We start from the raw sequence: 25,320 nt of genomic DNA, 5'->3' as shown, positions 1-25,320 counted from the left end.
CAACTGATACTACAGAAACAAAAAGAATTATGAGACGACAACAAGCAACTATATGCCAATAAAATGGACAACCTAAAAGTAAAATTTATGATGTTTGTCCTAGCTGACTACCCAGCAACAAAAACCAAAGATCCTGGAGAAATTTTGCATCTTCTTTTCACATGCCGTTGTTGTTCAGTCACTAAGTCACGCCTCACTCTTTGCAGCCCCATGGACTGTAGCCCGCCAGGTTCCTCTGTCCTTCACCATCTCCCAAAGTTTGCTCAGATTCATGTCTCTTGAGTCAGTGATGCCATCTAACCACCTCATCCTAAGTATAACTGTTGAATAAGACTTTCTGATTCATGAATGTATCTTGGATTGTTTGGTTCTCAATTTAACTCTATTCCCACTCTAACCTCCTAATTGGTCTCCCCACCTTCCTCTCCAATTTTCCTTTACTTACACACATCTTTCAGCTATTAATTCAAATCTTCTGAGTGTTTTGAGACTTTCCTCACCTCCTCTTTACACACACTCTAGACAAGATCAGACTCCCACACTTGGTTTTTTGATTCTTCATCAACATCCTTCTTCCTTTTTTTCTGTTTGTTTTTATATATTTAATCAACACTTGACTCTGAATTTCATGTGGTCCAGGCGAGAGCATATATTTAGTTCACAATTCTTTGCTCTGTTTCAAGCACAGTCCTTGCCAGTCTGAAGCTCCTCAATAAAATCTGTATCTGCATTATGTCAAACACGCTCCTGTTGATTCATAGCTAATGTGTGTGTGTGTGTGTGTGTGTGTGTGTGTGCATGTGTATGTTGTGGCAAATGATGAACTTCCACCTGAGCACTGACTTACACAATCTAAAGTTACACAGGGAAGCTATCTACTCATTGCTAAAAATAAATGTCTTTTTCAGTTATATTCATTAGGTTTAGTTCTAAAATCTCAGGTTGTCTTCTGAACTTAAAGATAAATTCACAAATTATCTCCCCTAAAAATAGCTGATGAAAAATAGGGAAATTATCCAAAAGTTGCATTGGCTGTTAGGGGGTCCCCATGAGCCTACATAATATAGGCTCATGATAAAAACAATTATGGCAAAAAGAGAAAGCATAAATCTAGAGATGTCACTATGTAGAGAAGTGTGAAATAAGATCCAAAAGGCAGGCACATACCTTTCAAAATAAAGTTAAATATCTGTTCCACTTAATCATATTTTCCTGAACGAGATGAAAGGCATTAGTCTTCTTCCAAAAGGTAACTTCTTAAAGAAAAAAGATAGTTTCTAAGAAGTAGCTTTAACTGTTCTAAGCATGTAGAACTCTCCATGTTCCTCTTCTTATTGACATAATTCAGTAAAATATAAATAAAATTTAATCTATTTTATATTTGGTATGGATGCAACTTTCCTCAACCAATAAAAATTCAAGAAAACAGATGATTTCCTAAAATGTACCAAGCTTTTATTTTTATCATAAAAGAAAGTACAAGTTTAGAACTATTACCTAGGTAACTCTAAAAAAAAAAAGCACTTTAAAAAGTATAAGACTTATGGTAATCTACTTGCTGTTAGCCCAAATTGGGAACAAGAGACTCTTAAAAAGCACTTTCTTCTCTAATATTAAGAATACCTATATTTAAAATATTTAATCCAGAAGACTTAACCTTCTTTTAGTGAGTTTAAAATATGGAGTATCTCTATGGCAGCGTTACTTTGTATATCCAAACGTAAACCCAACGACGCTTAGATTTGCCATTCCTGTGGCATGATAAGCAGAATCACCAAGATCTAGGAGTCCTAGGATGAATTCTTTGTTCTTTTCCAGAAATAAGTCCATCATGATGCTAACATTTCAGAATCGATGCTTTTTATAAAGTGATTACTGTACAGAAAAAAGAACTGCAGATTTAACCAAAGCTTTCTAGCTGTGGTGAATTTTCATTATCAGAGGTTTGGAAATTATGCATTTTTGTCTCCTTTTGATTTAATGAATGTGTATGTAGAGTACTGTTATATTTTTGAAAACAGTTGATAAAGACACAGACGATATTCATGTGACAGAGGAATAAGAATTTTCTTGTCAGGCAAGCCTCATGGATATTTTGCCAAGTTGTGACAAACATGAACAGAATGATGATTTAAGTTCAGACCTGCTGTCTGTATGACAGAGGACAAAAGAAATGAATGTCAGGGATTTTGAAATTATTATCTGCTAACTTAACGAGGATGAGATGGCTGGATGGCATCACCGACTCGATGGACATGAGTTTGAGTAAACTCTGGGAGTTGGTGATGGACAGGGAGGCCTGGCGTGCTGCGATTCATGGGGTCGCAAAGAGTTGGACACAACTGAGTGACTGAACTGAACTGAACTGAACTTTAACATACACTTTAAAGAGTTTTTGCTCACTTTGCTGCTACCTATTAAGTCTTTTGATTTTAAAAAACTTTAGTCTCCATGATAGTTTAAACCTTTTAAGTTAAGGATTAAGTCATGCTTATTTTAGAATGTCTAAAATAGTGTGTACAAACGTATGTGTTGTATATGTAAATATATACATTATCTGTGTATACATATAGATATAAACAAATAAGAGAAAATTTTATGTAGATTTTATACTCAGAACTAGAAATATCAAACAGCAATATTAGAAATGGATTTCACTCCTAATGCAATATCCATTTCTTCATATCTGTCTATAATTTTTCTTAAAAGCCTAATTTGAGAGAAGGACCTCATTTGAAGTTCTATATGTGTTCTGCATATATGTATATCTGCTATATGAAGTTCTGCATATACCTTATATATGTGCTATAAATAGTTATCACTTATTCATTCCAACAGTGTATCCAACAGCTTATTGAGTCAGAAGAGTTGACTGACTCAAATTTGACTGAATATATGAAAGGAAAAGGGCTTCCCTGGTGGCTCAGATGGTAAAGAATATGCCCACAGTGCAGGAGACTCGGGTTTGATCCCTGGACTGTGAAGGTTCCCCTGGAGGAGGAAATAGCAACCCACTCCAGTACGCTTGTCTGGAGAATTCCATGGACAGAGGAGCCTGGTGGGCTACAGTTCATGGGGTCTCAAAAGAGTTGGACATGGCTTAATGACTAGAAGACAACGATGAACAAAAAGAAGGTAATTAACAGCAACCCATCCTCCCCATGTCACATAAGCCCTTGTTAGCCTTCGTGTTGTAACACACAAGACCCAAACAGCATGACCTAGACGTTAATGTCTATGAAGGTCAGAATGAAAATATTATACATCATCTAGCCCTACCTACTAGGTCTTATAATCTTTGCTCTCATTTTATAAATGGCAGGAATTAATTGATTACAAAGGTCAGCACCATAAAATCACAAGAAGAAACTATAATTCCATCTTGAGTCTGTGCTTTTTAAATGACTACTAGCATTTAAAGCCTCAAAGTTAATTTCATATTAAGTTTTAATTAGAATTTGCAGCAAATACATTCACAAATGCAGATTAATATTTTGACCAGTTTATGTATTTGTAGATACTCTTGTGGAAAATATTTCATTAAATTAGAGAAAAACACCCACATCCTTATTTTTCAGTACCTCACTTTCTGTATATTACATTCAACATTTATCACATGCATACTAAGGACCTTAGAAGATAACACCTTGGATACTAATTTACTTGATTGTTTTCATTCTCCTAGGCTTCCAAAATCCAAATTTGTCAAACAGTACATATTTATGGGTTTCCCTCGTGGTTCAGCAGTAAAAAAATCCGCCTGCCAATGCAGGAGACATGGGTATGATCCCTGGATCAGGAAGATCCCCTGGAGAAGGAAATGGCAACTAGCTCCAGTATTTCTGCCTGGGAAATCCCATGGACAGAGGAGCCTAATGGATACAGCCCTTGGGATTGCTAAAGAGTCTGACACAACTTAGCAACTTGACAACAACATATTTATGAAGCATCTATTTTGATGAGGAGATTCACTAATAAATCATTTAAAGAGCCCTCTTCAACATCTCCTAAACTCTCTGTCACTAAGCTAGTTCTTTCCAGGTAAGTTAGGGTTGAGTGGCTATCTATATGCAAAATTTTCCAGCTTATCTCCTCCAACTTCAAAATATTCTTTCAGGCACCATTTTCCATCTTCAGTTTTCTCAGAAAAGAACAGAATGTATCCAAAGTTAATTAGTAATCCTCAACTTCCTAACCTAGCTTATTCCTACTTTTTATAAATCTTGCTTCATCCATCATTTTTCCTGCCCTTCTACCAGCTCATTTTAAATGATGCAGATTCTTACCATCACGAGGCAATCTTCCACCTCATTCTACTACTTTTAGTGAGCTCCTGTACTGACCAATCAACAGTCTTCATTTGAAAATTTTACTCTCAATTGTACTCCATTGAAACTGGTCTCTTAAGGATGAATAAGAAATGATCTCCTAAACTGTAAACCCAATGGCTTTTCTCAAGCTTCTTACTAAACCTGCCATCATTCATATCTTTCATCTAACATTTTTTTCTTAGTCATTCCTAGTATTTTATTTTCCTCATAATCAGTAAATCACTGCATCTGTGTTTATTTGGAAACCACTCACTCTTTTCTTTCTACTTTTTCTAATTCATCCATTTCACCTGATTAGACATTGCTATTATGTTCTTTAGGTGGAGCATATAAGAATTTTATAAAGGAAGACAGGGAAAAAGGTGAATTTGAAAAGATTTCTTGCTCTAAATTAAAGATTAAAAAGTAGTCAACAGAATGTTGCCTTTAAGACTTTATGTTATGAAGTGAGAAAAAAATTTATATGCTAGATAAGAATCCCCCCAAAACAGAACCTTGAGTGTGCTTGTTGATACAGTACATGCAATAGCTGTGAACTGGAAATCAGCGATCATTATGACAACCATTTGGAAGACTTTCCACCCTTCTCACTTATTCCTCTGTCCGCCCTCATTGCTCTATTCTTTCAAGACCCACAACATAACCCACAAGACCCTTAACATGGGTCATTTCTTCTCCATTAGTTACTATCCCATCCTTAATGGACTTGCACACTTCCTTCATCATTTCACTGGAAATGACTGCCAACGCTTAATAAATCTCTCCTGCAAGTCCCAGATCTTCCTTTTCAGTTGTCTGCATATCACACCTATTTGTCCAAAAATACCTCAAATTCATCATTCCCCAAACAATTTCCATTATTCCATCTATCTTGAACCCAATCTGATTTTTTTCCTTGATGTAATTTTTCTTGGTTTTACTGCCTTGTACTGTCATTTGGATTTAGGAAATCTTAAACTGATATTTCACATTTTGTTCTCCTGTTCTATCTCAACCAATCTGTTGATGATTTCTTCAGTTTCTACTTTCATGACTTTCCCTGCATTGAAAGTTTATTCCTCTCACCTGGCCAAAACTTCACTCCCACTTTTCCTTTCCTACTGCAATTGTGTCTTAGCTGAACATATGGACTTCAGTGGAATATCTCTTTGACTTTTGGTTGTGCAGATGTTCCAAACTAATACTCCTAAAACTTAGTTACAATTATAGACCTCTCATGTTCAATGTCCTGCACCAACTTCCCATTCTAGGTTTCTCTACAAGGCCCTCACAACACTCTAGCAAACTTATCCCAACAATATTTTCCCAAACACACCATATGCTGCCCAAACCTAAATATTTATTCATTCTTCCAATATTATATGCACATTTCTTATTTTATGCCTTTGGTAATTCTACAATTCCCTGTTGTTCTGCCTTTTTTTTTCTTTTTAGTGAAATTATGATCTTACTTTAGTGAAATCAAGGACTCTGCTTAATAGGGCTTTTCATCCCAAGATATGACCTCTCTCTCTGGTTCCTCCACCTTTTCTAAATCTAGCTTGAATATATGGAAGTTCATGGTTCGTGAACTGTTGAAGCATGGCTTGGAGAATTTTGAGCATTACTTGGCTAGTGTGTGAGAAGAGTGCAGTTCTGGAGTAGTTTGAACATTTTTTGGCATTGCCTTTCTTTGGGATTGGAATGAAAACGGACCTCTTCCAGTCCTGTGGCCACTACTGTTTTCCAAATTTGCTGGCATATTGAGTGCAGCACTTTCACAGCCTCATCTTTGAGGATTTGAAAGAACTCAACTGAAATTCGATCACCTCCACTAGCTTTGTTCGTAGTGATGCTTTCTAAGGCCCACTTGACTTCACATTCCAGGATGTCTGGCTCTAGGTGAGTGATCACACCTTTATGATTATCTGGGTCGTGAAGACCTTTTCTGTACAGTTCTTCTGTGTATTCTTGCCACCTCTTCTTAATATCTTCTGCTTCTGTTAGGTCCATACCATTTTTGCCCTTTATCGAGCCCAGCTTTGCATGAAATGTTCCCTTGGTCTCTCTAATTTTCTTAAATAGATACTAAATATGAAAAGGCAAAATAATAGGATACTGAAAGAGGAACTCCCCAGGTTGGTAGGTGCCCAATATGCTACTGGAGATCAGTGGAGAAATAACTCCAGAAAGAATGAAGGGATTTTCTTGAAGAGATCCCTAGTCTTTCCCATTCTAATATTTTCATCTGTTTCTTTGCATTGAGCAAAGGAAGAGGAATCAGAGATCAAATTGCAAACATACATTGGATCTTCAAAAAAGCAAGAGAGTTCCAGAAAAACATCCATTTCTGCTTTCTTGACTACACCAAAGCCTTTGTGTGGATCACAATAAACTGTGAAAAATTCTTAAAAGAGATGGGAATCCCAGACTACCTGACCTATCTCCTGAGAAATCTGCATACAGGTCAAGAAGCAATACTTAGAACTGGACATGAATAACAGACTGGTTCCAAATCAGGAAAGGAGTACATCAAGGCTGTATATTTTCACCCTGCTTATTTAACGTATATGCATAATACATCATGCGAAATGCCAGGCTGGATGAAACACAAGCTGGAATCAAGATTGCTGGGAGAAGTATCAATAACCTCAGATATGCAGATGAAACCACCCTTATGGCAGAAAATGAAGAAGAACTAAAAAGCCGGCTTAAAACTCAACATTCAGAAAACTAAGATCATGGTATCCGGTCCCATTACTTCATGGCAAATAGATGGGGAAACAATGGAAACAGTGACTTTATTTTCTTGGGCACAAAAATCATTGCAGATGGTGACTGAAGCCATGAAATTAAAAGACATTTTCTCCTTGGAAGAAAAGATATGACCAACCTAGACAGCATATTCAAAAGCAGAGACATTAGTTTGCCAACAAAAGTCCATCTAATCAAAGCTATGGTTTGTCCAGTAGTTATGTATGGATGTGAGAGTTGGACTATAAAGAAAGCTGAGTGCCGAAGAATTGATGCTTTAGAACTGTGGTGTTGGAGAAGACTCCTTCTCAAGTCCAAGTTCCTTGGACTACAAGGAGATGAAATCAGTCCATCCTAAAGGAAATCAGTCCTGAATATTCATTGGAAGGACTGATGGTGAAGCTGAAACTCCAATACTTTGGCCACCTGATGCGAAGAGCTGACTCATTGGAAAAGACCCTGATGCTGAGAAAGATTGAAGGCAGGAGGGGAAGGGGATGTCCGAGGATGAGATGGCTGGTTTTCATCACTGACTCGATGGACATGAGTTTGAGTAAGCTCTGAGAGCTGGTGATGGACAGGGAAGCCTGGTTTGCTGCAATCCATGTGTTCGTAGAGAGTCAGACACGACTGAGTGACTGAACTGAACTGATGAACCCCCACGGAGATTTATTTGCATCTCATGGGAAGTACTTATTATTCCACCTTGTATTATTATTGCCTGTGTAATCTTCTCCTGCCTACCCCCATTTCTGGATTGTAAACTCATTGAGAAAGGGAAAAAAACAATGCACAGTGTGGTCCTCTCCATCAAAGAAGAGCTCAATAAACATTTGTTAAATTGGGTTAGCCAAGCAAAGCTTTGCCAACAATGAAGGGAATTCATTTTCATAATTCCTAACAGACTCAGTGTTTTCTGTACAGATCAGAAGAGGCTGGGAACAATAAAAAGCCAAACCATTCCATTCACTTGCCTAATATAAGCATGCATATACTGGGTAAATTAGACCAGAGGAATTAGTGAAGTGTGTTTAAGCCACCAAGGAAAACATTACTATATTACCACAACTTTTTTTTACATACTGGAGAGGCCCAAAATAATTAAAGGGGCTTAAGAAGACCTTGCTTTAGCCCCGGAGTGTGAATTACAAATAGATGAATACTGGGTAAATGCTAGTACTGTGTTCCACTGGCAGAAAATTTCTAATTAAAACAACTTACCTTATAACTGAGATAACCAAGCAGTATTGTTTCAAAGAGACTTATCAATGCCACTAAAACCTAAAATGTAAATTATACCTTAGTGAGAAAATGCAACAAAATATATATATTCTGAATATATTATCAATTTATGAATATATGCCTATGTATGTATGTGCATATATGAGTGTGTATATATATCATATATGATATAGGGATTGAAACCATATACAAGGCCCTGTGTCCTTGTCTTTTGAAGTAAAATGCTGACTCAAGAGTTAATGATTGGGAAATGTGAAGATACAGAAACAAAGAAAAGCTGTTGGGCTAAAGAACTGGTAACAATTTAGATTATAATTCTAGCACATAACAGTATCACTGAAATCCCAGTTCCCTGAAAGATACAGATAAAAGCGTGACACATATCCCTAAATTGTTTTTACAGGAAGCAGACTCCCTGTCCAGATGAAAACTGCTGACCACAAGAAAACAGACCCTAGACTGGTTGAAAGCAGGTTGATCATGCTTGAAACTTCACCTTGATGGCAACCAATCCAAGAATTGTCCACAAGCTGATGACACCCTGCTTCTTGAACACTGTAAAACTCCTCACTCCAAGATGGGTCACACAGTCTTCAAGGCATTAGCCCACTGTGGCCCCCTTTGCCTGGCAAAGCAATTGAAGCTACTCTTTTCTACTTCACCCAAAATTCTGTCTCCGTGTTTCTATTTGACTCTGGTGAACAGAGACCAAGTTTTAGCAACAGAGGTGCTGTTTGACTCTCTTAACTTCTATATACAGGTGGTAGGGAGCAGGCTGTCCTGGGCACAGCGGTTTTGTTTTTATAATGTCTAATTCTCCTCAGTAAGTCTTTTAAAATTTATTACCACAAACGTAAGTGTGGGATTAGAATAGTCAGATGACTGGAATTTGAATAATATGTAAAGACTAGATTTTGTTTGTGTGTGCATGTATTCCTGACACATGCAATCACATGACCAGCCACACAGCCTTCCTCTCAGTTCACCGGTCAAAAATGGCAGTTCCCCACAGAAAGTCAAAGAATACAAGCTTGGAGTTGAGGGATACTTTGCATCCCATCATCCACCTCAAACAAAGGTTAACAGGAACATCCTTGAACATTAAAGCAAACGGTCCAAGATACTTTCAGATTCCGTCTGAGCAGACTTCATAACCAATCCTCCTTCTGCAGCGGACACCGGCATCCTGCACTGCCCTAGACAAGTTCCCGCCTTTCTCTCGTCTCTACTCCACATACAATTTCCTCAGCTCAACTCCCAAAGAACAGTGGCTCCAACAGAAAGGACATCCCAATTATTTTGTGTTAAAGACTCTAAGCACTTTGGGAGAGAGGAATACTAAGCAAGCATCAACATGAAGTATTTAAGATAACAAATATAAATATATTTGTTCATTGATTTGTGAGGGTTAAGTCAACCTGTCTGAGAAAAGCAGATACCCTAGAGTTTTAGATTCTGATTCCTGTTTTAATGAAAATTTTGATATAGGTGAATATTAAAACATAAGGATAATTTAAAAGCATATGAATGCATGACAATATAAGTAAAATAACTCTGGAATTGCATACAGTAGCCAGACATTATTAAAATAGAAAAGTTGAACTTTTTAGATTTTTCCCCACAAATTTTCTAACTCATGTGTGCCATTCTAAAGGTACACCTTGTTAGGTGACCTTGAAACCATTTTCAGGATGAATTACTCAAAATCCTATTGAAAAATGAGCGTTCTTATTTAAAGATATCACTATTAAGTAAAAACAATTTGAATGATCAAAATATATTTCAAGGCCATTATAATTATTCAGAAAAATACTAACTTACTTTACAAGTGTGCACCTCACTAATGGATAATATAGGAATCTAACTTAGAGATTAAAAAACTGCATTTTTAGTGAAACTGAAATATTTGAAAAGAGTTATTTGTAAGTTAATGGCACTGCTATAAGATTCACTAAAAAAAAAACATAAAACACAACTTATAAAATAGGAAATATGCAAACACAGCAAAAACATGATTTCATAGTAATAAACACAATGAATACATAATCAAAATAATTCATAGTTGCTTATAAAATGTACAGATCTCAGAATCACCCTGATGTTAAATGACAAACCAAACATTTGATTTTAAAGTATTTTAATGTTTGCTTATAAACAGTGAGTCTTAGAGTCTTTCCATTCCTTCCAGACTCAGCTGTCTTCCAATCTCTAATGCTTTTAATCTTAGAGACCCTACCCTTTGAATAATTTTTGCTTTTGAAAATTAACAGAAACTAAAAAGCATCTGAAGGAAAGAGACAGGAGTAGAGGAAATGTGAAGTCGTAAAGATTTTGCTAGGCATGAAATTCAACAGGAAAAGGAACAAAGAACAACACACAGAACTCCAGGAAACACACCGAATATGTGATTCAGAAGCACTGTTCTCTTCACATCCCCTTACTCCTTCTTCAGGACCTTTTAGTGCCAGGGCATACTTTTTGTTTTATTTGCAAAATTATCTACTAAGGGACCAAGCTCTTCCCATTGGTAATAAGAGCTATTGGTTCATTTGTTTATTCATTTAACAATTATTCATCAAGATGCTGCCAAGCCCCTGATATTGAGAACATAAGGTAAAAAGACAAACATGGTTAAGAGCTTTTGACTAATTTTTCAAACATGGATGTAACCTGAGAATTTACGAACACATAAATTAGTTTGGAGAACTTGTTGTGACTTCAAACATTGTTTTACTTAAGCTTTCTGAAGTCTAATCCTGATCATGAGGAAATTCTTAACAAGTAGAATGCAAGGCTCAGGTTAACATAAAGAAATAAAAACTTCAAGATGTGCATTAAGGTTAATTAAATAATAAACAAATTTTAATTGCTTATTTTTAATCTCAATTTTTTAATATCAATAATTTTCTCCCCAGTAATTTGTCCTGTAAAATATGAATACAACTAGACATATAGGAATAAAACAAAGTTGTACATAACCTGTAAGCCCCATAAAGGTAGACTTCTGTTCACCCAAAAGATATGAGACCTATGAAAAGAAAGATAAGACATTAGATTTTTCCAAGTGAAAAAAACATTCATTTTCAGATTTTGATAAAAGCTGAAAATATTTAAATGTTAACATAAAAAGACAATAAAATAGAGACAATATGTTAACATCAAAATTAAAATTAGGAATAAAACCTTTATATTGATTTAATTTTCTTTTTGGTAATATTCATTTCCACTTCAGGGAAAAAACTCTGTTTGATTTTGTTTTCGGTCTCATACTAACCCAAAGAAAAGACCATGGGCTCTTATTTAAAGAGTGAAGATGCCAGGGGAGAAAAACTTCAAACCATTTGCTAATCAATACTCCATTGAAAAGTCACTTAAGCACCTTCAATTACCTCTAGGATTTTATTATTTTTAAACAATATTTTGGCAGTACAAATTCAACAGTAGAAATAATCAGAATAAAGTCAGTAACTCAGGTTGAAGGGGTGGCTCAGACAGTAAATAATTCACTTGCAAAGCAGGAGACCCCGGTTTGATCCCTGGATCAGGAAAGATCCCTGGAGAAGGGAATGGCAACCCACTCCAGTATTCATTCCTGGGAAATCCCAGGGACAGAGGAGACTGGTGGGCTACAGTCCATGGGTCACAAAGAGTTGGACATTACTGGATCGACTAACACTTTCAGATTGTAGAGCACATTAATATTTAGATTTGTATTAATATTTAATAAAATATTTAATATACCACCAAAAAAAAGAAAACCTATGACTGAGGTTAGCATAAAACATTATGTAGAACAAGGAGCAATTGTCTTTAAATATGTCTTAAAAGTACGATTATTTTTTATTCTAAACAGTGTTTATATTCTGCAAAGAACATCATATACTCTAATGTCCAACAAGCTACAATTTTTCACTGTTTATACTTCGTCCCTATCTACATCATTTGGTGCACAGCTGATTCAAATACTAGTCATTCCCAGCAACATACTCTACTCAGGAAAAGATGAAAATAGCTATAGTACATTGCCCAAAAAATGCAAACAAAAAAACTACAAACAGAACTAAGCCCACTCACTATAGTGATAAAGTATTCGAGGAATCCCCAAAAAAGAGTGTGTATTTTTAAATCTTTGAATCATTTTATTTTGGGTAATATGTTAAACAAACACAAAGAGCAATAAACTCTTCAAAATTCCTTGTTTAAAAAAGAACTGCAAAATTTAGAAGACTATTCAAAGAAAATACCTAGTATATTTACTTGCTGCTTGGAAGTAAAGCTATGAAAACTAGATAGCGAATTAAAAAGCAGAGACATCACTTTTCTGACAAAGGTCCATATAGGCAAACCTGTGGTTTTTCCAGTAGTCATGTATGGATGTGGAAGTTAGACCATAAAAAAGGCTGAGTGCTGAAGAATTGATGCTTTCAAACTGTGGTTCTGGGAGAGACTCTTGAGAGTCCCTTAGACTGCAAGATCAAACCAGTTAATCCTAAAGGAAATCAACCTTGACTATTCATTGGAAGGGCTGATACTGAAACTTCAATACTTTGGCCACCTGATGTGAAGAACTGACTCATTGGAAAAGACCCTAATGCTGGAAAAGACTGAGGGCAGGAGGAGAAGGGGATGACAGAAGATGAGATTGTTGGATAGCATCATCGACTTAATGGACATGAACTTGAGCAAACTCTGGAAAAAAATTAAGCACAGGAAAGCCTGGTGTGCTATAGTTCACAAGGTTACAAAGAGTTAGGCATGACTTAGCAACTGAATGACAACAACCACCTAGTATATTATTCTTTGTGATTCCAGAATATAACATTATCTAGATGAATGATTTATTTTGCTCCAAACCAAACCTGCACCATTTCCCACCAAAATAGGTCTTCTCAGCCTTTCACATCTCAGAAAGTGGCACCAAATTTCATTGTGTTTGGTTAGCCAAAGACTTGGGCATCATCTTAGGTGCTTTCCATCCCTCTATCTATAAATACTGAATACGTGAGTCACCAAACCCTTCCAATTCTTTCCACCTAATATCTGTAAAATATATCTACTTCTCTTCATACCTATGGCCAGAACCACCTTAACATAAATTATCATTTTCTTGCAATTGTACTCTTGTAAAAGCCTATAACTGGGACCCTACACTTCCTTTTGCTTTCTATACTTCTTCTCCAAATTTCAACTACAGAGATTCCTTCTAAATGCATGTCATATCACATCATTCCACTGAACACTGACACTTTACTTCTGTTAAAATAAAGACTAAAACTCCTACCCTGGCACTCTTAGACTTAGTCAACTGTGACGCACTGTTTCTTATTTCAGCCCTTTTCACATGTTCTTCCCTCATCAGAGATCTCTCAGCTCAACTTTCTCTCAGGGTAATCTTTCTGGAAACTTCCCCTTGATCAATGCAGACAAGGAATCTCTTAGGCCAGGTCACTCACCATACCTCTGCCCCCACTCATCTCAGGTGTAACCTTAAATTTGTTTGTAAATGTACCTCTTTAATACTTATATCCTCACTGAACTGCAAGTTCCATAAGATGGAATATATCTCTTTTACTCACCATTATGGTCCTAATGTCTTTCCAAATACAGTAGTCTAGGCATTCAATACAGACAAATAGATGGAGCCAGGAAAGGCAAAATGTGGATGATGAACTCAGCACCACTCTCCTTCCCAGAACACACATTATGTTCTCAGTAACACTTGAAAAATGAGGCCAAAACAAAGTATGCAGGAGTGAAGAGGAATGTCATATATAGGGTTTTTTTTTTTTTTTTTTGGTACATAGAAATAATGTTCTGTAAACTACAAAATAAGGAGATAACAAACTCATAAAATAAATTGGAAAGCATAAAATAAATTATAAGATGATGAAATAAATTGCTAATCATAAGTTTGAGAGCATTTTCAATAGGCAATTGGAATGAATACAGATTTACTAAAAGCTAGTTATCTAACTAATGACATTTTCTTTGATCTGACATGTTGTTTTAATAGGTCTTGAAATATCAGAGTACTTAAATTTAAACAAGCCTTTGAAGAAAAAATTTTCTGTACAAGACTGTGTCATATGGAATAAGTTTCACAGTACTTAAAAAAACATTTCTACAAAACTCTAACATGTAAATTTCAATGTGAAGTGACATCACCAATGGAAAGTTGTCTTTTACATCCATTTACCAGGCATTAAATTGAATTAAATATATAGAAGGAAAATGTACACATCCCAGCAAAAAGATAGTGCCCAAACTCTCTTCATAAAATGCATTTATTATGAAAAAAGAATGTGGGATCTGATCTGCATGTTCCTAGAAAACTACCAGAACGAATGAGAGGTGAAATTAAAACTAGCAGTAGACTCTAACTCCAAATAAGCTTCAATCCCATTGACAAAAAGGCACTCAGAGGATAGATTGTACAGAAAGATTTATTGAAGTATTATATATGGCAGAATAGTAACTGGAATCTACCTAACCAACAAGAGATTTAAATTAACTTTCTCATCATCAACAACAGCAAAAAGGTCATCAACAAGGAAAAAAAAAAGTCATTGATAAAAATGATGTATATAAAATTATCCTAATTGTATCAACATGAATGTGGTACCTGTATATTTGTATTGATGCAATTTACAAAAGATTGGCAGTCAAAATACTAAAAATACTTTTTTGTAGGTATTGAGATTTTAGGTAACTTCTACTTCCTTTTCCTCACCCTAAGTATTTTTATTGCAATAATCATGAACCATTTGTACAATCATAAGAATAAAATAGATTTCACTTTTTAAGACTATAAAAACAGAACAACAAGAACAAACATAAAAACAACCTTTGGGACTTCCCCGGTAGTCCAGTCGCTAAGACTCTGTGCTCCCAATGCAAGGAGCTGGGATTCAATCCTTGGTTGGGGAACTAGGTCCCCACATGCCACGGTTAAGACCCAGTGCAGCCAAATAAACAAATCAATATTTTTGAAAGTAAATAAAAATAAAATTTATATTATTTAGCTATTTTAATTTGTTAATTTATTATTATATAAGTAATATTATTTATGTGTAATATATTATGGGCTTCCCAGGTGACTCAATGGTAAAGTATCCACCTGCCAATGCAGAAAACGTGGGTTTGATCTGTTGGTCAGGAAGATTGCCTGGAGAAGGAAATGGCAACCCACTCCAGTATTCTTGCCTGGGAAATCCCATACACAGTGGAGCCTGGCGGGTTACAGTGGGTTGCAAAGAGTCAAACATGACTTAGTAACTAAACTACCATCACCATATAATATACAAATAAAAATAATATAAATATTACATGTATTCTTTATATGACTTAACTAGGCCTATAGATAAAAATCACATTGAAGAATGATTATGAAAACTGGAAGAACTATATCAAACAATGGAAATAACATTAGTTAGATATGGAAAATTAATGACATGCAGCCCCAGCCACTCTTGACAGCTCACTTATTTATGGTGAATAAATACCTCTCCTAAAGGTAAGGAAACAGCTGCTGAAAATGTCAGAACTGCTTTGGCAGCAGAGGTGGAGGTCAGAGGTAAAAATGTTAGCTGGAAGAATCAAGCATCTGGTAAACACAGAAAAGTTATAGGGTCACTGCGTGGGGCAGAATTCATATGAAAGACTTGTGGGTCACAGCTCAAGAGAAACTTGGGTTGACAGCGCTCCAAACTCAGTAGGCAAGCTTGTATTGTATTAACAAAAGTGTAAGACCACTAAATCAAAGAGGAAAATTATGACACTCTCTTAATCATAACAAATCCTAAGAAATGAGTACTAGGTATGGCCACATTTTAAGGATGGACAAAATTTAACATAAATTTATCATGTGACCAATATATTACAAAGATTTTCCAATAACTGAATCCTTTCAAAATGGGTATACTTCCCACTGGGCTTCCCAGGTGACTCAGTGGTGAAACATCTGCCTGCCAATGGAGGAGATGCAAGTTTGATCCCTGGGTTAGGAAGATCCCCTGAAAAAGGAAATGGCATTCTTGTCTGGGAAACCCCATGGACAGAGGAGCCTGGAGAGCTACAATCTATGGGGTCATAAAAGAGTTGGACACGTCTTGGCAACTAAAATAACAACAACAATCAGTTCAGTTCAGTTCAGTTCAGTTGCTCAGTCGTGTCCGACAACAACAATACTTCACACCAACTGTCAGAGATGCAGCAGAGAGGACTAAACACTGAGTCTTTGAAATAATGGACTCTTAAGAGTCTTTCCATCAGACACACATGGGCTGAGGTAAAAGTGGCTTTCTGTCTATCAACATTTTTTTTTTTTCCCCTTCCCTGGTACAGAGTTGGGTGTAAAAAGCTACTCTTTAGCCAAAGGTGACTTTCTCAGCCTCCATGTCTCGGTACGACTGTGTCACTGATTCCCCAGTGAGATCTGGGTATGAAATACAAGTAAAAGCGATACTCCTTCATTGGTTGATAACTTTAACAACTGTATCTTTTCCCATGTTCTCTTCCTCTTTCTGAAAGCTGGCTACAAAGCGGTGTCGGGTCTTAGGCCAGCACATAGCCACCAAATGAAGGTGGGTTGCATGTATGACACTGAACCAACCATGCTATAGGGTGTGTCTGTGTGTGTGTGGCCATCACCACCTGCAGAAGATGAACCCTGACTAGCAACACCAGCAGTGGAATCTGGTAAGGAAATCCTTGTGAATTTTTCGGATTGCCCGTTGGAACACTTGGGGATGCTTTATCTATACTACAATCAATGCATACGAGAGAAGAAAAGGTCAACATTATGATATTCAATCTCATTGGTCATCAGATATTTAAACATACTGCAAAAATTAAATTTCTTATTTTAATAGTTATTACCCTAAAGAAGAAATGGCCTATAAAATTAGGACATCATGTCAGCACACTTGTGGCTCTATTAGGCACTTATTCTAAATGTAAATCCAACTACCATAAAATATGAACACATTTACATGATTCTTACTTTGTCTTTGTTATTTGATATTGAAAATTAATAATCACTTCAACAATTTTTAAAGTGGGAAGGATGCGTAAGTTTTGACTTGGTGAAGAACTATAAGCGCCAGCAGGCAATAAGACAATGCTAATGGCTCAGCTCTCAGTGAAATCCATAAACTACATATTAGGTGTGTTTCCTTTGCTAATGCCTTTAAATCATTTATTACAAACTATGGCTCCATGAGAGCTTGCCATTTGCACAATTTCATACATTAACAGTAAAATTCTTTTCATATCCTTCCGTTTGTCCACACCCACAACATTTTCACATCAGTTTCGACTCCTGGGACTTAAAAATAAAGCAAAGTGGCACAAAATATCTGCATCTTTGTTATGTCAGAATTTCTAATTCAATTAATCTCTTTGCCAAATTAGCCTGATTATTTTAAAATAGAGTCTGTGTCTGTAAAGGTCACTGCTGTTTTTCATTAACCAATACTACCCTGAAGGGAACTAAACAGAACAATGTATTCAAAATGGAGCCATGAGTTATTTTGTTATGCTTTTTTAATTGCAGTAATCTGATTTTTCAAATGTATACCCTCTATAATTACAGCTGAACATTCTTACTAATATGACAGAGAAGTTAATTACTGGAAACTGCTCCTCAATGTTTTCAAATAATATTATTTCACTCTGTTAGTTCCCAATGCCCTTTCATTGTAAAAAGGATTCTGTTGTGCCTCATTTTATGATTCTCAGGTATCTCTAAAGTACATTTCATTTATAAATCACCAAGTTTTAAAAACAATGCTGGTGTGTTGCTGACAGAAATACAGGGGGACACTTGGAGAATCCCCAGAAACTACTCCTAACCCAGAGTGGTGATGTGGGAGATAGCCGGACTCCTAAAATGGACAGCTGGTGATTGTTTAGTAGAGTAGGACTGAAGCTTTGTTCTCACCCAGACACTCTGAGGACAAAGCTAGTGGCTGAAGCTGAGCTCTGCTGAAGTAAAGAGATAAGGTGCCCACTCCTGAGTTCAAGGAAGACTTCACTTCTGCACACGCGCAAGAAGGCTCCTAGAGGGTCAAAAAGGGAGGGGGTCCATAATAAGTGTGGACAGGCGCCCACAGGTGAGATGGGATCCATTTTAGCACAAAAATGCACATGCACTTTTTTGTGGGGGAGGGTCTTTGGACCCGCGAGTGAAGAAAGAAACAAGATAACTAGTCAAACGTAAACCAAGACCCAGAAGGACTGTCCTATATAACTGATTTAAGGCACCTCTTAACTGTGCTCCTCGTTCAGGACCCCTGCACTTCTCTATGAGTGTGGATCTCAGTCCAGTTTCTGACTTACTGTGCTTCTCCTCATTAGAGAGGATGCCCATACTCTCTGGGTTTGTGCTTCTGGCTTGCTTCCGACTTAGATAAAACAAGCTATTTCTCTGTGTTCTTCCACTGTGCTGTGTGTTTCTAATGATAAACTGTGTACCTGTTTTGCAGTTTTTGCCTCCTTGTGACATTTTTGCTTCCAAACTGGGTGACAATCAGAGAATTCTGCTTCCAGTCTCTAAGCCCCTGGTGGACTGGTGTCTAGGTTCGATCCCAGGACAGGGAAATAAACTCTTGCTCCAAGACTACTATCCCTCCGAGAACAGTGGAACCAGCTTATAGGGCATGATGCCAAGGAAGAGTGTCAGATCAAGTTTTATCCAACAAATTGTTATCTGGAAGGTCCAGGGGTCCTGAGGTAAGGTGAGAAACAGTGGATGGGGAGCGACAGGAGTGGAAGACAGAGGTCTGAGAACTGGGAGAAAATGTTTAAGGTTCTGAGACAATGGAGAGCAGAATATGTATAAGCAGCTTCAAACTGGTCAGCAGGGCTGGAGCATGAGGCTGTTGAGGTGAAGGAAGCAAAGGTCAGACTGAAAAGGACCTTCATTCCCTCCTGGACTCACTCACTCGTGTAATAAATAACTACTCAGCGCCACACTGGTGCCAGGTTCGGAGGATTCAGACAACAAACAACCTGTGCCCTCGTGGAATATCCACTGCAATCTACGTGGAATGCACAGAAAACAAGCTAAACAAGTAACACACATACACTGTATGAAAGAGATAGAGGCAATGGAGAGAAATGTAAAAAGAAAGGGGAAAAAGTATTCCAGGGAGTCTTGTGAGGAGAATACAGTTTTAAACAGGATCTGCAGCTAAGCTGTCACTACAAATCTGATTTTGAGTAAAGATCTGAGGAAGCGGGCCAGAGTGATCCGATTGTAGGGAATTCCAGACAGAGGGAAGAGCAGGTATGAAGGCCCCGAGCCAGCAGAGTGGCTAATGTGACCCAGGAACAGAGAAGATGCCGGAGTGGCTGAGCAAAATGGGTGCAGGGGACAGGTGGTGAGTAACCGGTGAAAAATTGGTTTCTTACATCCTTAGCAGGTACTTCAATACTCAGACCACAGTTGTGCAAGGATCTGACTTAACGGAATACTTGGTTAAGAATAAACCAAAGAGGGAAAAAGGCAGAATTAGCAGGACTAGCGAGGAAGGCTTGTGTGAGCAGGTAAAGGTTAGACGGCTTGGCCAGAATGGTAGCACTGAGAAGGCACTATATGCGGGATCTATCTCGAAGGTAGACATGGTGGGATTTTCCCCTGGTTTTGCACGTGCTGGAGAATGTGAGGGAAAAAAAGAGAAATGAAGAATGGCTGACTCCAAAACATTTGGCCTCAGCAACTGTTCAGATGGAGTTGCTATCAGCCAAAACGTGGGAGGCTGTGGGTGGAGCAGGGTTTGGGGAAGGATGGGGTTGTCATTCACTGAGACGCAGAAAATCACAGAAGCCAATTGGAACATGACAACTTTGCTATGACTATCAGACCCCCAAGTAGAGAAGATGAACATGTAGTTAGAATTTGGGGGATGGGAGGCAGGAAAGGTGCTGGCTTCCTGAGGCCAGTAAGTTAAACAGGGTTAAAATGATTAGTGCTGAGGTTCTCAGAGTGGAAGACAAAGGAGAAAACATGGGCTTATTTATATGAAGGTGGGAATAATAAGATTAAGTGTGTACTGAAGGAAATAGCATACATAAAACAACCACCCCAATTACAAAAAATACAAGATCTCTAAAATATAAAACCTTTGTAAGGGTTGAAAATTTCCAGAGGGTAATGAATGTTACTTTTCATGGCTATGTCTTCATTTTCAGCACTACGAATACATGCTAAGTATTCAATAAAGAGGTAGTGAAATAACCATATTACATTCGTTAAGTAAATTATTTCATAAAGAATTATCACATAAATTATTATACAATGAAATTTCACTTGTTAATCTTTAGCTCATCTCCAAACCCTTTAACACATAAGAAATCATTTTCACTGTCTAAATAAACCAAAGAGTAACCAATTCATTTAAATGCATATTATGCCTTCATTTTCCATTTTACTTTGATCTTTTATTTTATTTTTTAAAATGTTCTTAGGCAAACCTCTACATGAAAAAATAATTGTACAGAAGTTAGCCATCAAATTTGTTTTCAGCTTTTAATATTATTTTCAGTTCAGTAGGCTGGATAGAGACTCAAGGTGTGTGATGAGATAATAATTATTCAGGCCATCACACAGCCAGTCCCCTTTCCTACTGCCTCTAGCAAGGACAGAAATTAAAAGGAGAACCTTAAAGGAATAGATATGCAATTTAATAAAAGCAATAATGAATGAAAAAGTAAGTTAAAATAAATCAATGTCATTTAACTCAAATTAGATAAAGAACTACACAAGCTAAATCTGAGACTTGAATTAAGCATCCCAGTAAATGCTAAATAAATGCTGTTTCTATTCAAAAGTAAATAACTAGCTTTGTTGTTGCTTTGTTTTGTCTTAAGATTTTCCCCACATAAGTGAGATCACACAATATTTAATTTTTTGTCTGACTTAATTCACTTAGAATAATGCCCTCAAGAAACTTTTTTTAAAAGTGGCCTCTAAACTATAACTGAAAATATGTACAAAACTAGAATACAAAACAGTAAACTTCTCTGGAGTATATGTGAATCAAGAACAGAAAAGTATTGAGGTTTTTAAAGAGACTGATCCATTTCAAAGCATTACTTACAGTATTTCAACTAGCAATAAAAATTGTGTGGGTAGGTGGAAAGTATTAGCATTAGACAATTAGATAAACAAAACACACACACAAAAACAGAGATTTTAAAAGAACCTACAAAGATTACATTCATGTATTAACTGAAAACCAGATCGATTTTTTTTGTGACAAACACTTATTTAAGAAATAAATTCCATACAGCATTCTTTAAACTTATACTACAATTCAGGAGGTGATTCAAGATGGCAGTGCAGGAAGATCCTGAACGCATCTCTTCCACAGACATGCCAAATCTATAGCCATATATGGATCAGTTTCCTCTGAAAAAGACCCGAAAACTAGCAGAACAACTTTTCGACAAAGAGAAATACAAGGGCCACAATGAGACCAATAGGAGAGGGAAGGGGCTTCCCAGGTGATTCAGTGGTAAAGAATTCACCTGCCCATGCAGGAGACTGGGTTCAATCCCTATATCAGGAAGATGCCATGGAGGAAGAAATGGCAACCCACTCCAGTATTCTTGCCTGGAGAATCCCATGGACAGAGGAGCCTGGTGGGCTATGGTCCATGGGGTTGCAAAGAGTCAGACACGACTGAGTGGCTAAACAACATAACAAGGAGATGCAGAGATGCAGTATTATCAAAAACCCTGCCCTTGACACAGTGACCCAGGGCCAGGAGGGATCTCACCACACAGGGTTTCTCTGTGCTCCACACAGACACTCTTGGGACCTGGAGAAATGAGCCTAGAGAAACAGCAGCTTTGTAAACCAGTAGGATTTAGGTTCAGGAGACCCAAAAGGCGTGGGGGTACAGGAAGCCTGCTCTTAAGGTGCTCATGTGCAGACTAAGTTTGATCTACCAAAGTAGGTAGCTCCTCGTTACTATCCAAAGTTGGCAAACCAAGGAAGACCAGTGTACACTTATTATTTAGAATTATGGAACCAAGTGCTAAAAGAAATGGGCTTCCCTTGTGGTCCAGCTGGTAGAGAATCTGCCTGCAATGCGGGAGACCTGGGTTGGATCCCTGGGTTGGGAAGATCCTCTGGAGAAGGAAAAGGCTACCCACTCCGGTATTCTGGCCTGGAGAATTCCATGGACTGTATAGTCCATGGGGTTGCAAAGAGTCGGACATGACCGAGCAAATTTCACCTCATGCAGACTAAGTCACCCTGCTCATACGCAGTCACTTCAGTCGTGTCCGACTCTTTGTGACCCTACGGGCTGTAACCAACCAGGCTCCTCTGTCCATGGGATTCTCCAGGCAAGAATACCAGAGTGGGTTATCATGCCCTTCTCCAGGGGATCTTCCCAACCCAGGGATTGAACCCTCATCGTTTTGGTCTCTTGCATTGGCAGGCAGGTTCTTTACCACTAGCACCACCTGGAAAGCCTAAGACGCAGAGAAAAGCCAGCAGTCTGAAAACCACCTAGACCACGTAGGCAGGAGATGCATTAGCCAATCTTAAAGCAACTGCCAAGGGCACAGGGGTCTTTCTGGACATTATCCGGAAGCAGAGGCACTGGCAGCTGCCATCTCTGTGCTCCTTCTCCTTGCTAGCACCACGTGCCCCCATCCTGGGGCCCCACTGAAGCCTGCAGGTGCAGGCAGTTCATACAGCAGATGCCCCTTGGGTACCTGGCTCTGGAGGCCTGCACTTCTGCACCCCAGGAGACGGAAACAACCAGGAGTGACAGTTTGGGCAGGCTACCACCCCCACAACATGACACAGAAGACTGAAACACATCTCCAGCTTGCCACTAAAATAGGCCTATATTCTTGTGCTGGAGTTTCAGTGTGAGGGAAGCTTCAGGGCTTCCATACCTCGAGAGGTTACAGAGGAGTTCTAGGGAGCGAAGGCCCGAGAGTGAATGCTATCTTTGCACTCTCTCAGGCCTTGCCACAGCTCTCCAGGATCTCAGAGAGGAGCATACACACTCATCTGGAGCCCTGACTTGTGGAACTGTCACATCCAAATCACCTGTCTGGAGGCCAGCAAAGACAGTGGTCCCACAGGACTTTAAAGCTGCTCCCTGAGGGTCTGGCTTCCACTTAGCCAAAACTAGGGGCTGACTGAGACCTCTACCTTTGAACATGACAGGGCTTAGTACAACCTCAAAATCTGGAACTTATCAAGAATATATCAGGGTGTTTAAACAATTACAAAGATTTGAGAGATAACCAAGAGCTAGGGCAGGGCTGAACAATAAGGTTCACAGCTTACATAAGGACCCTCCTTCAAGCCTAGAAGAGGTTCCCCATTTTGTCCAATACAAAGAAACACAGAGAGAAAAGCAAAATGAGGAAACTGAGGAATAGGTTTCAAAAGAAAGAACAATATCGAATTTTTAAAAATCCTTAAAGAAATGGGGATAAGTAATTTATCTGATAAAGAGTTCAAAATAATGCTCATAGAAATGCTCACCAAACTTGAGAGAAAACATGACTACAGTGAGGAGTTCAAAAAGGAGATGGAAAATGTCAGAAAGCACCAAAATGAAAGTCACAGGACTAAAGAATCCAATAACTGAACTGGAAAATGTAACAAAGGGCTTCAGCTGAAGACTAGATCAAGCAGAAGGAAAACAACAACAACAACAACAAAAAACAGCAAACTTGAAGACAAGATAGTGGAATTCTTTCAGTAAGAGCAGCATAAAGAAAAAAAAAAATGACAAAGAGTGAAGATAGCTTAAGAGGTTTATGGGACACCATCCAAAAGACCAATATACACATGATAGGGATAACAAAAAAGACACACAGAGAGAAAAGGGACAGAAAGTTTATACAAGCAATAATGACTGAAAATATTCTTAGCCTATGGAAGAAAACAGACATCTAGGTCCAGGAAGACAAGAGAGTTACAAATGAGACAAACCCGGAAAGAGACACATTATAATAAAAATATCAGAAGTTAAAGAGAATATTAAAAGCAAGAAAGAGAGAGAAAAAACAAACAAACAAACAAACAAAAACTTTGTACATACAAGGGAAGTTCCATACGTCTATCAGCTGATTTTCAAGAAGAAACTGTGCAGGCCGAAAGACAGTGACATGACAGATTCAAATTGCTGAAAGGAAAAATCTTACAACCAAGAACACTCTACTTGGCAAAGCTGTCACTTAGAATTGAAGGGAGATAAAGAGGCTTCCGGACAAGCAAAAGCCAAAGGATTTTGTCACCTCTAAACTCCCATTTAAAGAAATGTTAAAGGGACTTCTTTAAGCTGAAAAGGCACTATCCAGTAACAAGAAAAGATAAGACAGTAAAAAAAAAAAATTCCCACAGGTAAAGGTACGTAACAATAAAACTAAGGGACTGACCATTTATTAAACTGTTACTAAGGTTAAAAGAAAAAAGTAGTAAAACTAACTGTAATAATTAGTTATGAGATACACAGGCTTCCCAGCTGGCCCTAGCAATAAAGAAGCCCCTGCATCAATGCAGGAGATGTAAGACATGGATTTGATCCCTGGGTCAGGAAGATCCCTAGAGGAGGGCATAGTGACCCACTCTAGTATTTTTGCCTGGACAATCCCACAGACAAAGGAGCCTGACCAGCTACAGTCCTTAGAGTTGTAAAAAGTTGACACCACTGAAGCAACGTAGTATGAATACATCAAATGGGCTTTATTCCTGGGATTCATTTATGCAGGTATGGTTCAACGTCTCATTAATGCTAACCACTTTAACCAAATATATAAAAAATTACATCATGAACTCAACAGATACAGAAAAGACATTGTCGAATTTTGATTCAACATGTGTGCTTAAGTTATGTCCAACACTTTGAGACTCTATGGACTGCAGCCCGCCATGCTCCTCTGTTGATGGAATTCTCCAGGCAAGAATACTGGAGTGAGTCGTCATGCCCTTTTCCAGGGGATCTTCCAGACCCAGGGATCGAACCTAGGTCTCTCA

The 25,320-nt window shown here is 37.8% G+C and overlaps 1 protein-coding gene across 4 annotated transcripts in view; it reads right to left on the bottom strand.

Moving 5' to 3' along the window:
• The window catches only part of KCNT2 (potassium sodium-activated channel subfamily T member 2), a 420,730-nt gene that overhangs the window by 268,117 nt on the left and 127,293 nt on the right, over positions 1–25,320 (bottom strand). For all 4 annotated transcript variants that reach the window (XM_061160003.1, XM_061160005.1, XM_061160004.1 and 1 more), the window contains exons 4-5: positions 11,286–11,334; positions 8,286–8,345 (exon numbers count right to left, since the gene is read on the bottom strand). In XM_061160003.1, coding sequence (XP_061015986.1) covers positions 8,286–8,345; positions 11,286–11,334 — 109 coding nt within the window. The remainder of the gene's footprint in view (positions 1–8,285; positions 8,346–11,285; positions 11,335–25,320) is intronic.

The sequence above is a fragment of the Dama dama genome, chromosome 14, assembly GCF_033118175.1.
Source record: "Dama dama isolate Ldn47 chromosome 14, ASM3311817v1, whole genome shotgun sequence".
NCBI lineage: Eukaryota > Metazoa > Chordata > Mammalia > Artiodactyla > Cervidae > Dama > Dama dama.
Note: the sequence above shows the minus strand (reverse complement) of the source record. Positions and strands in the feature narration are given on the sequence as shown.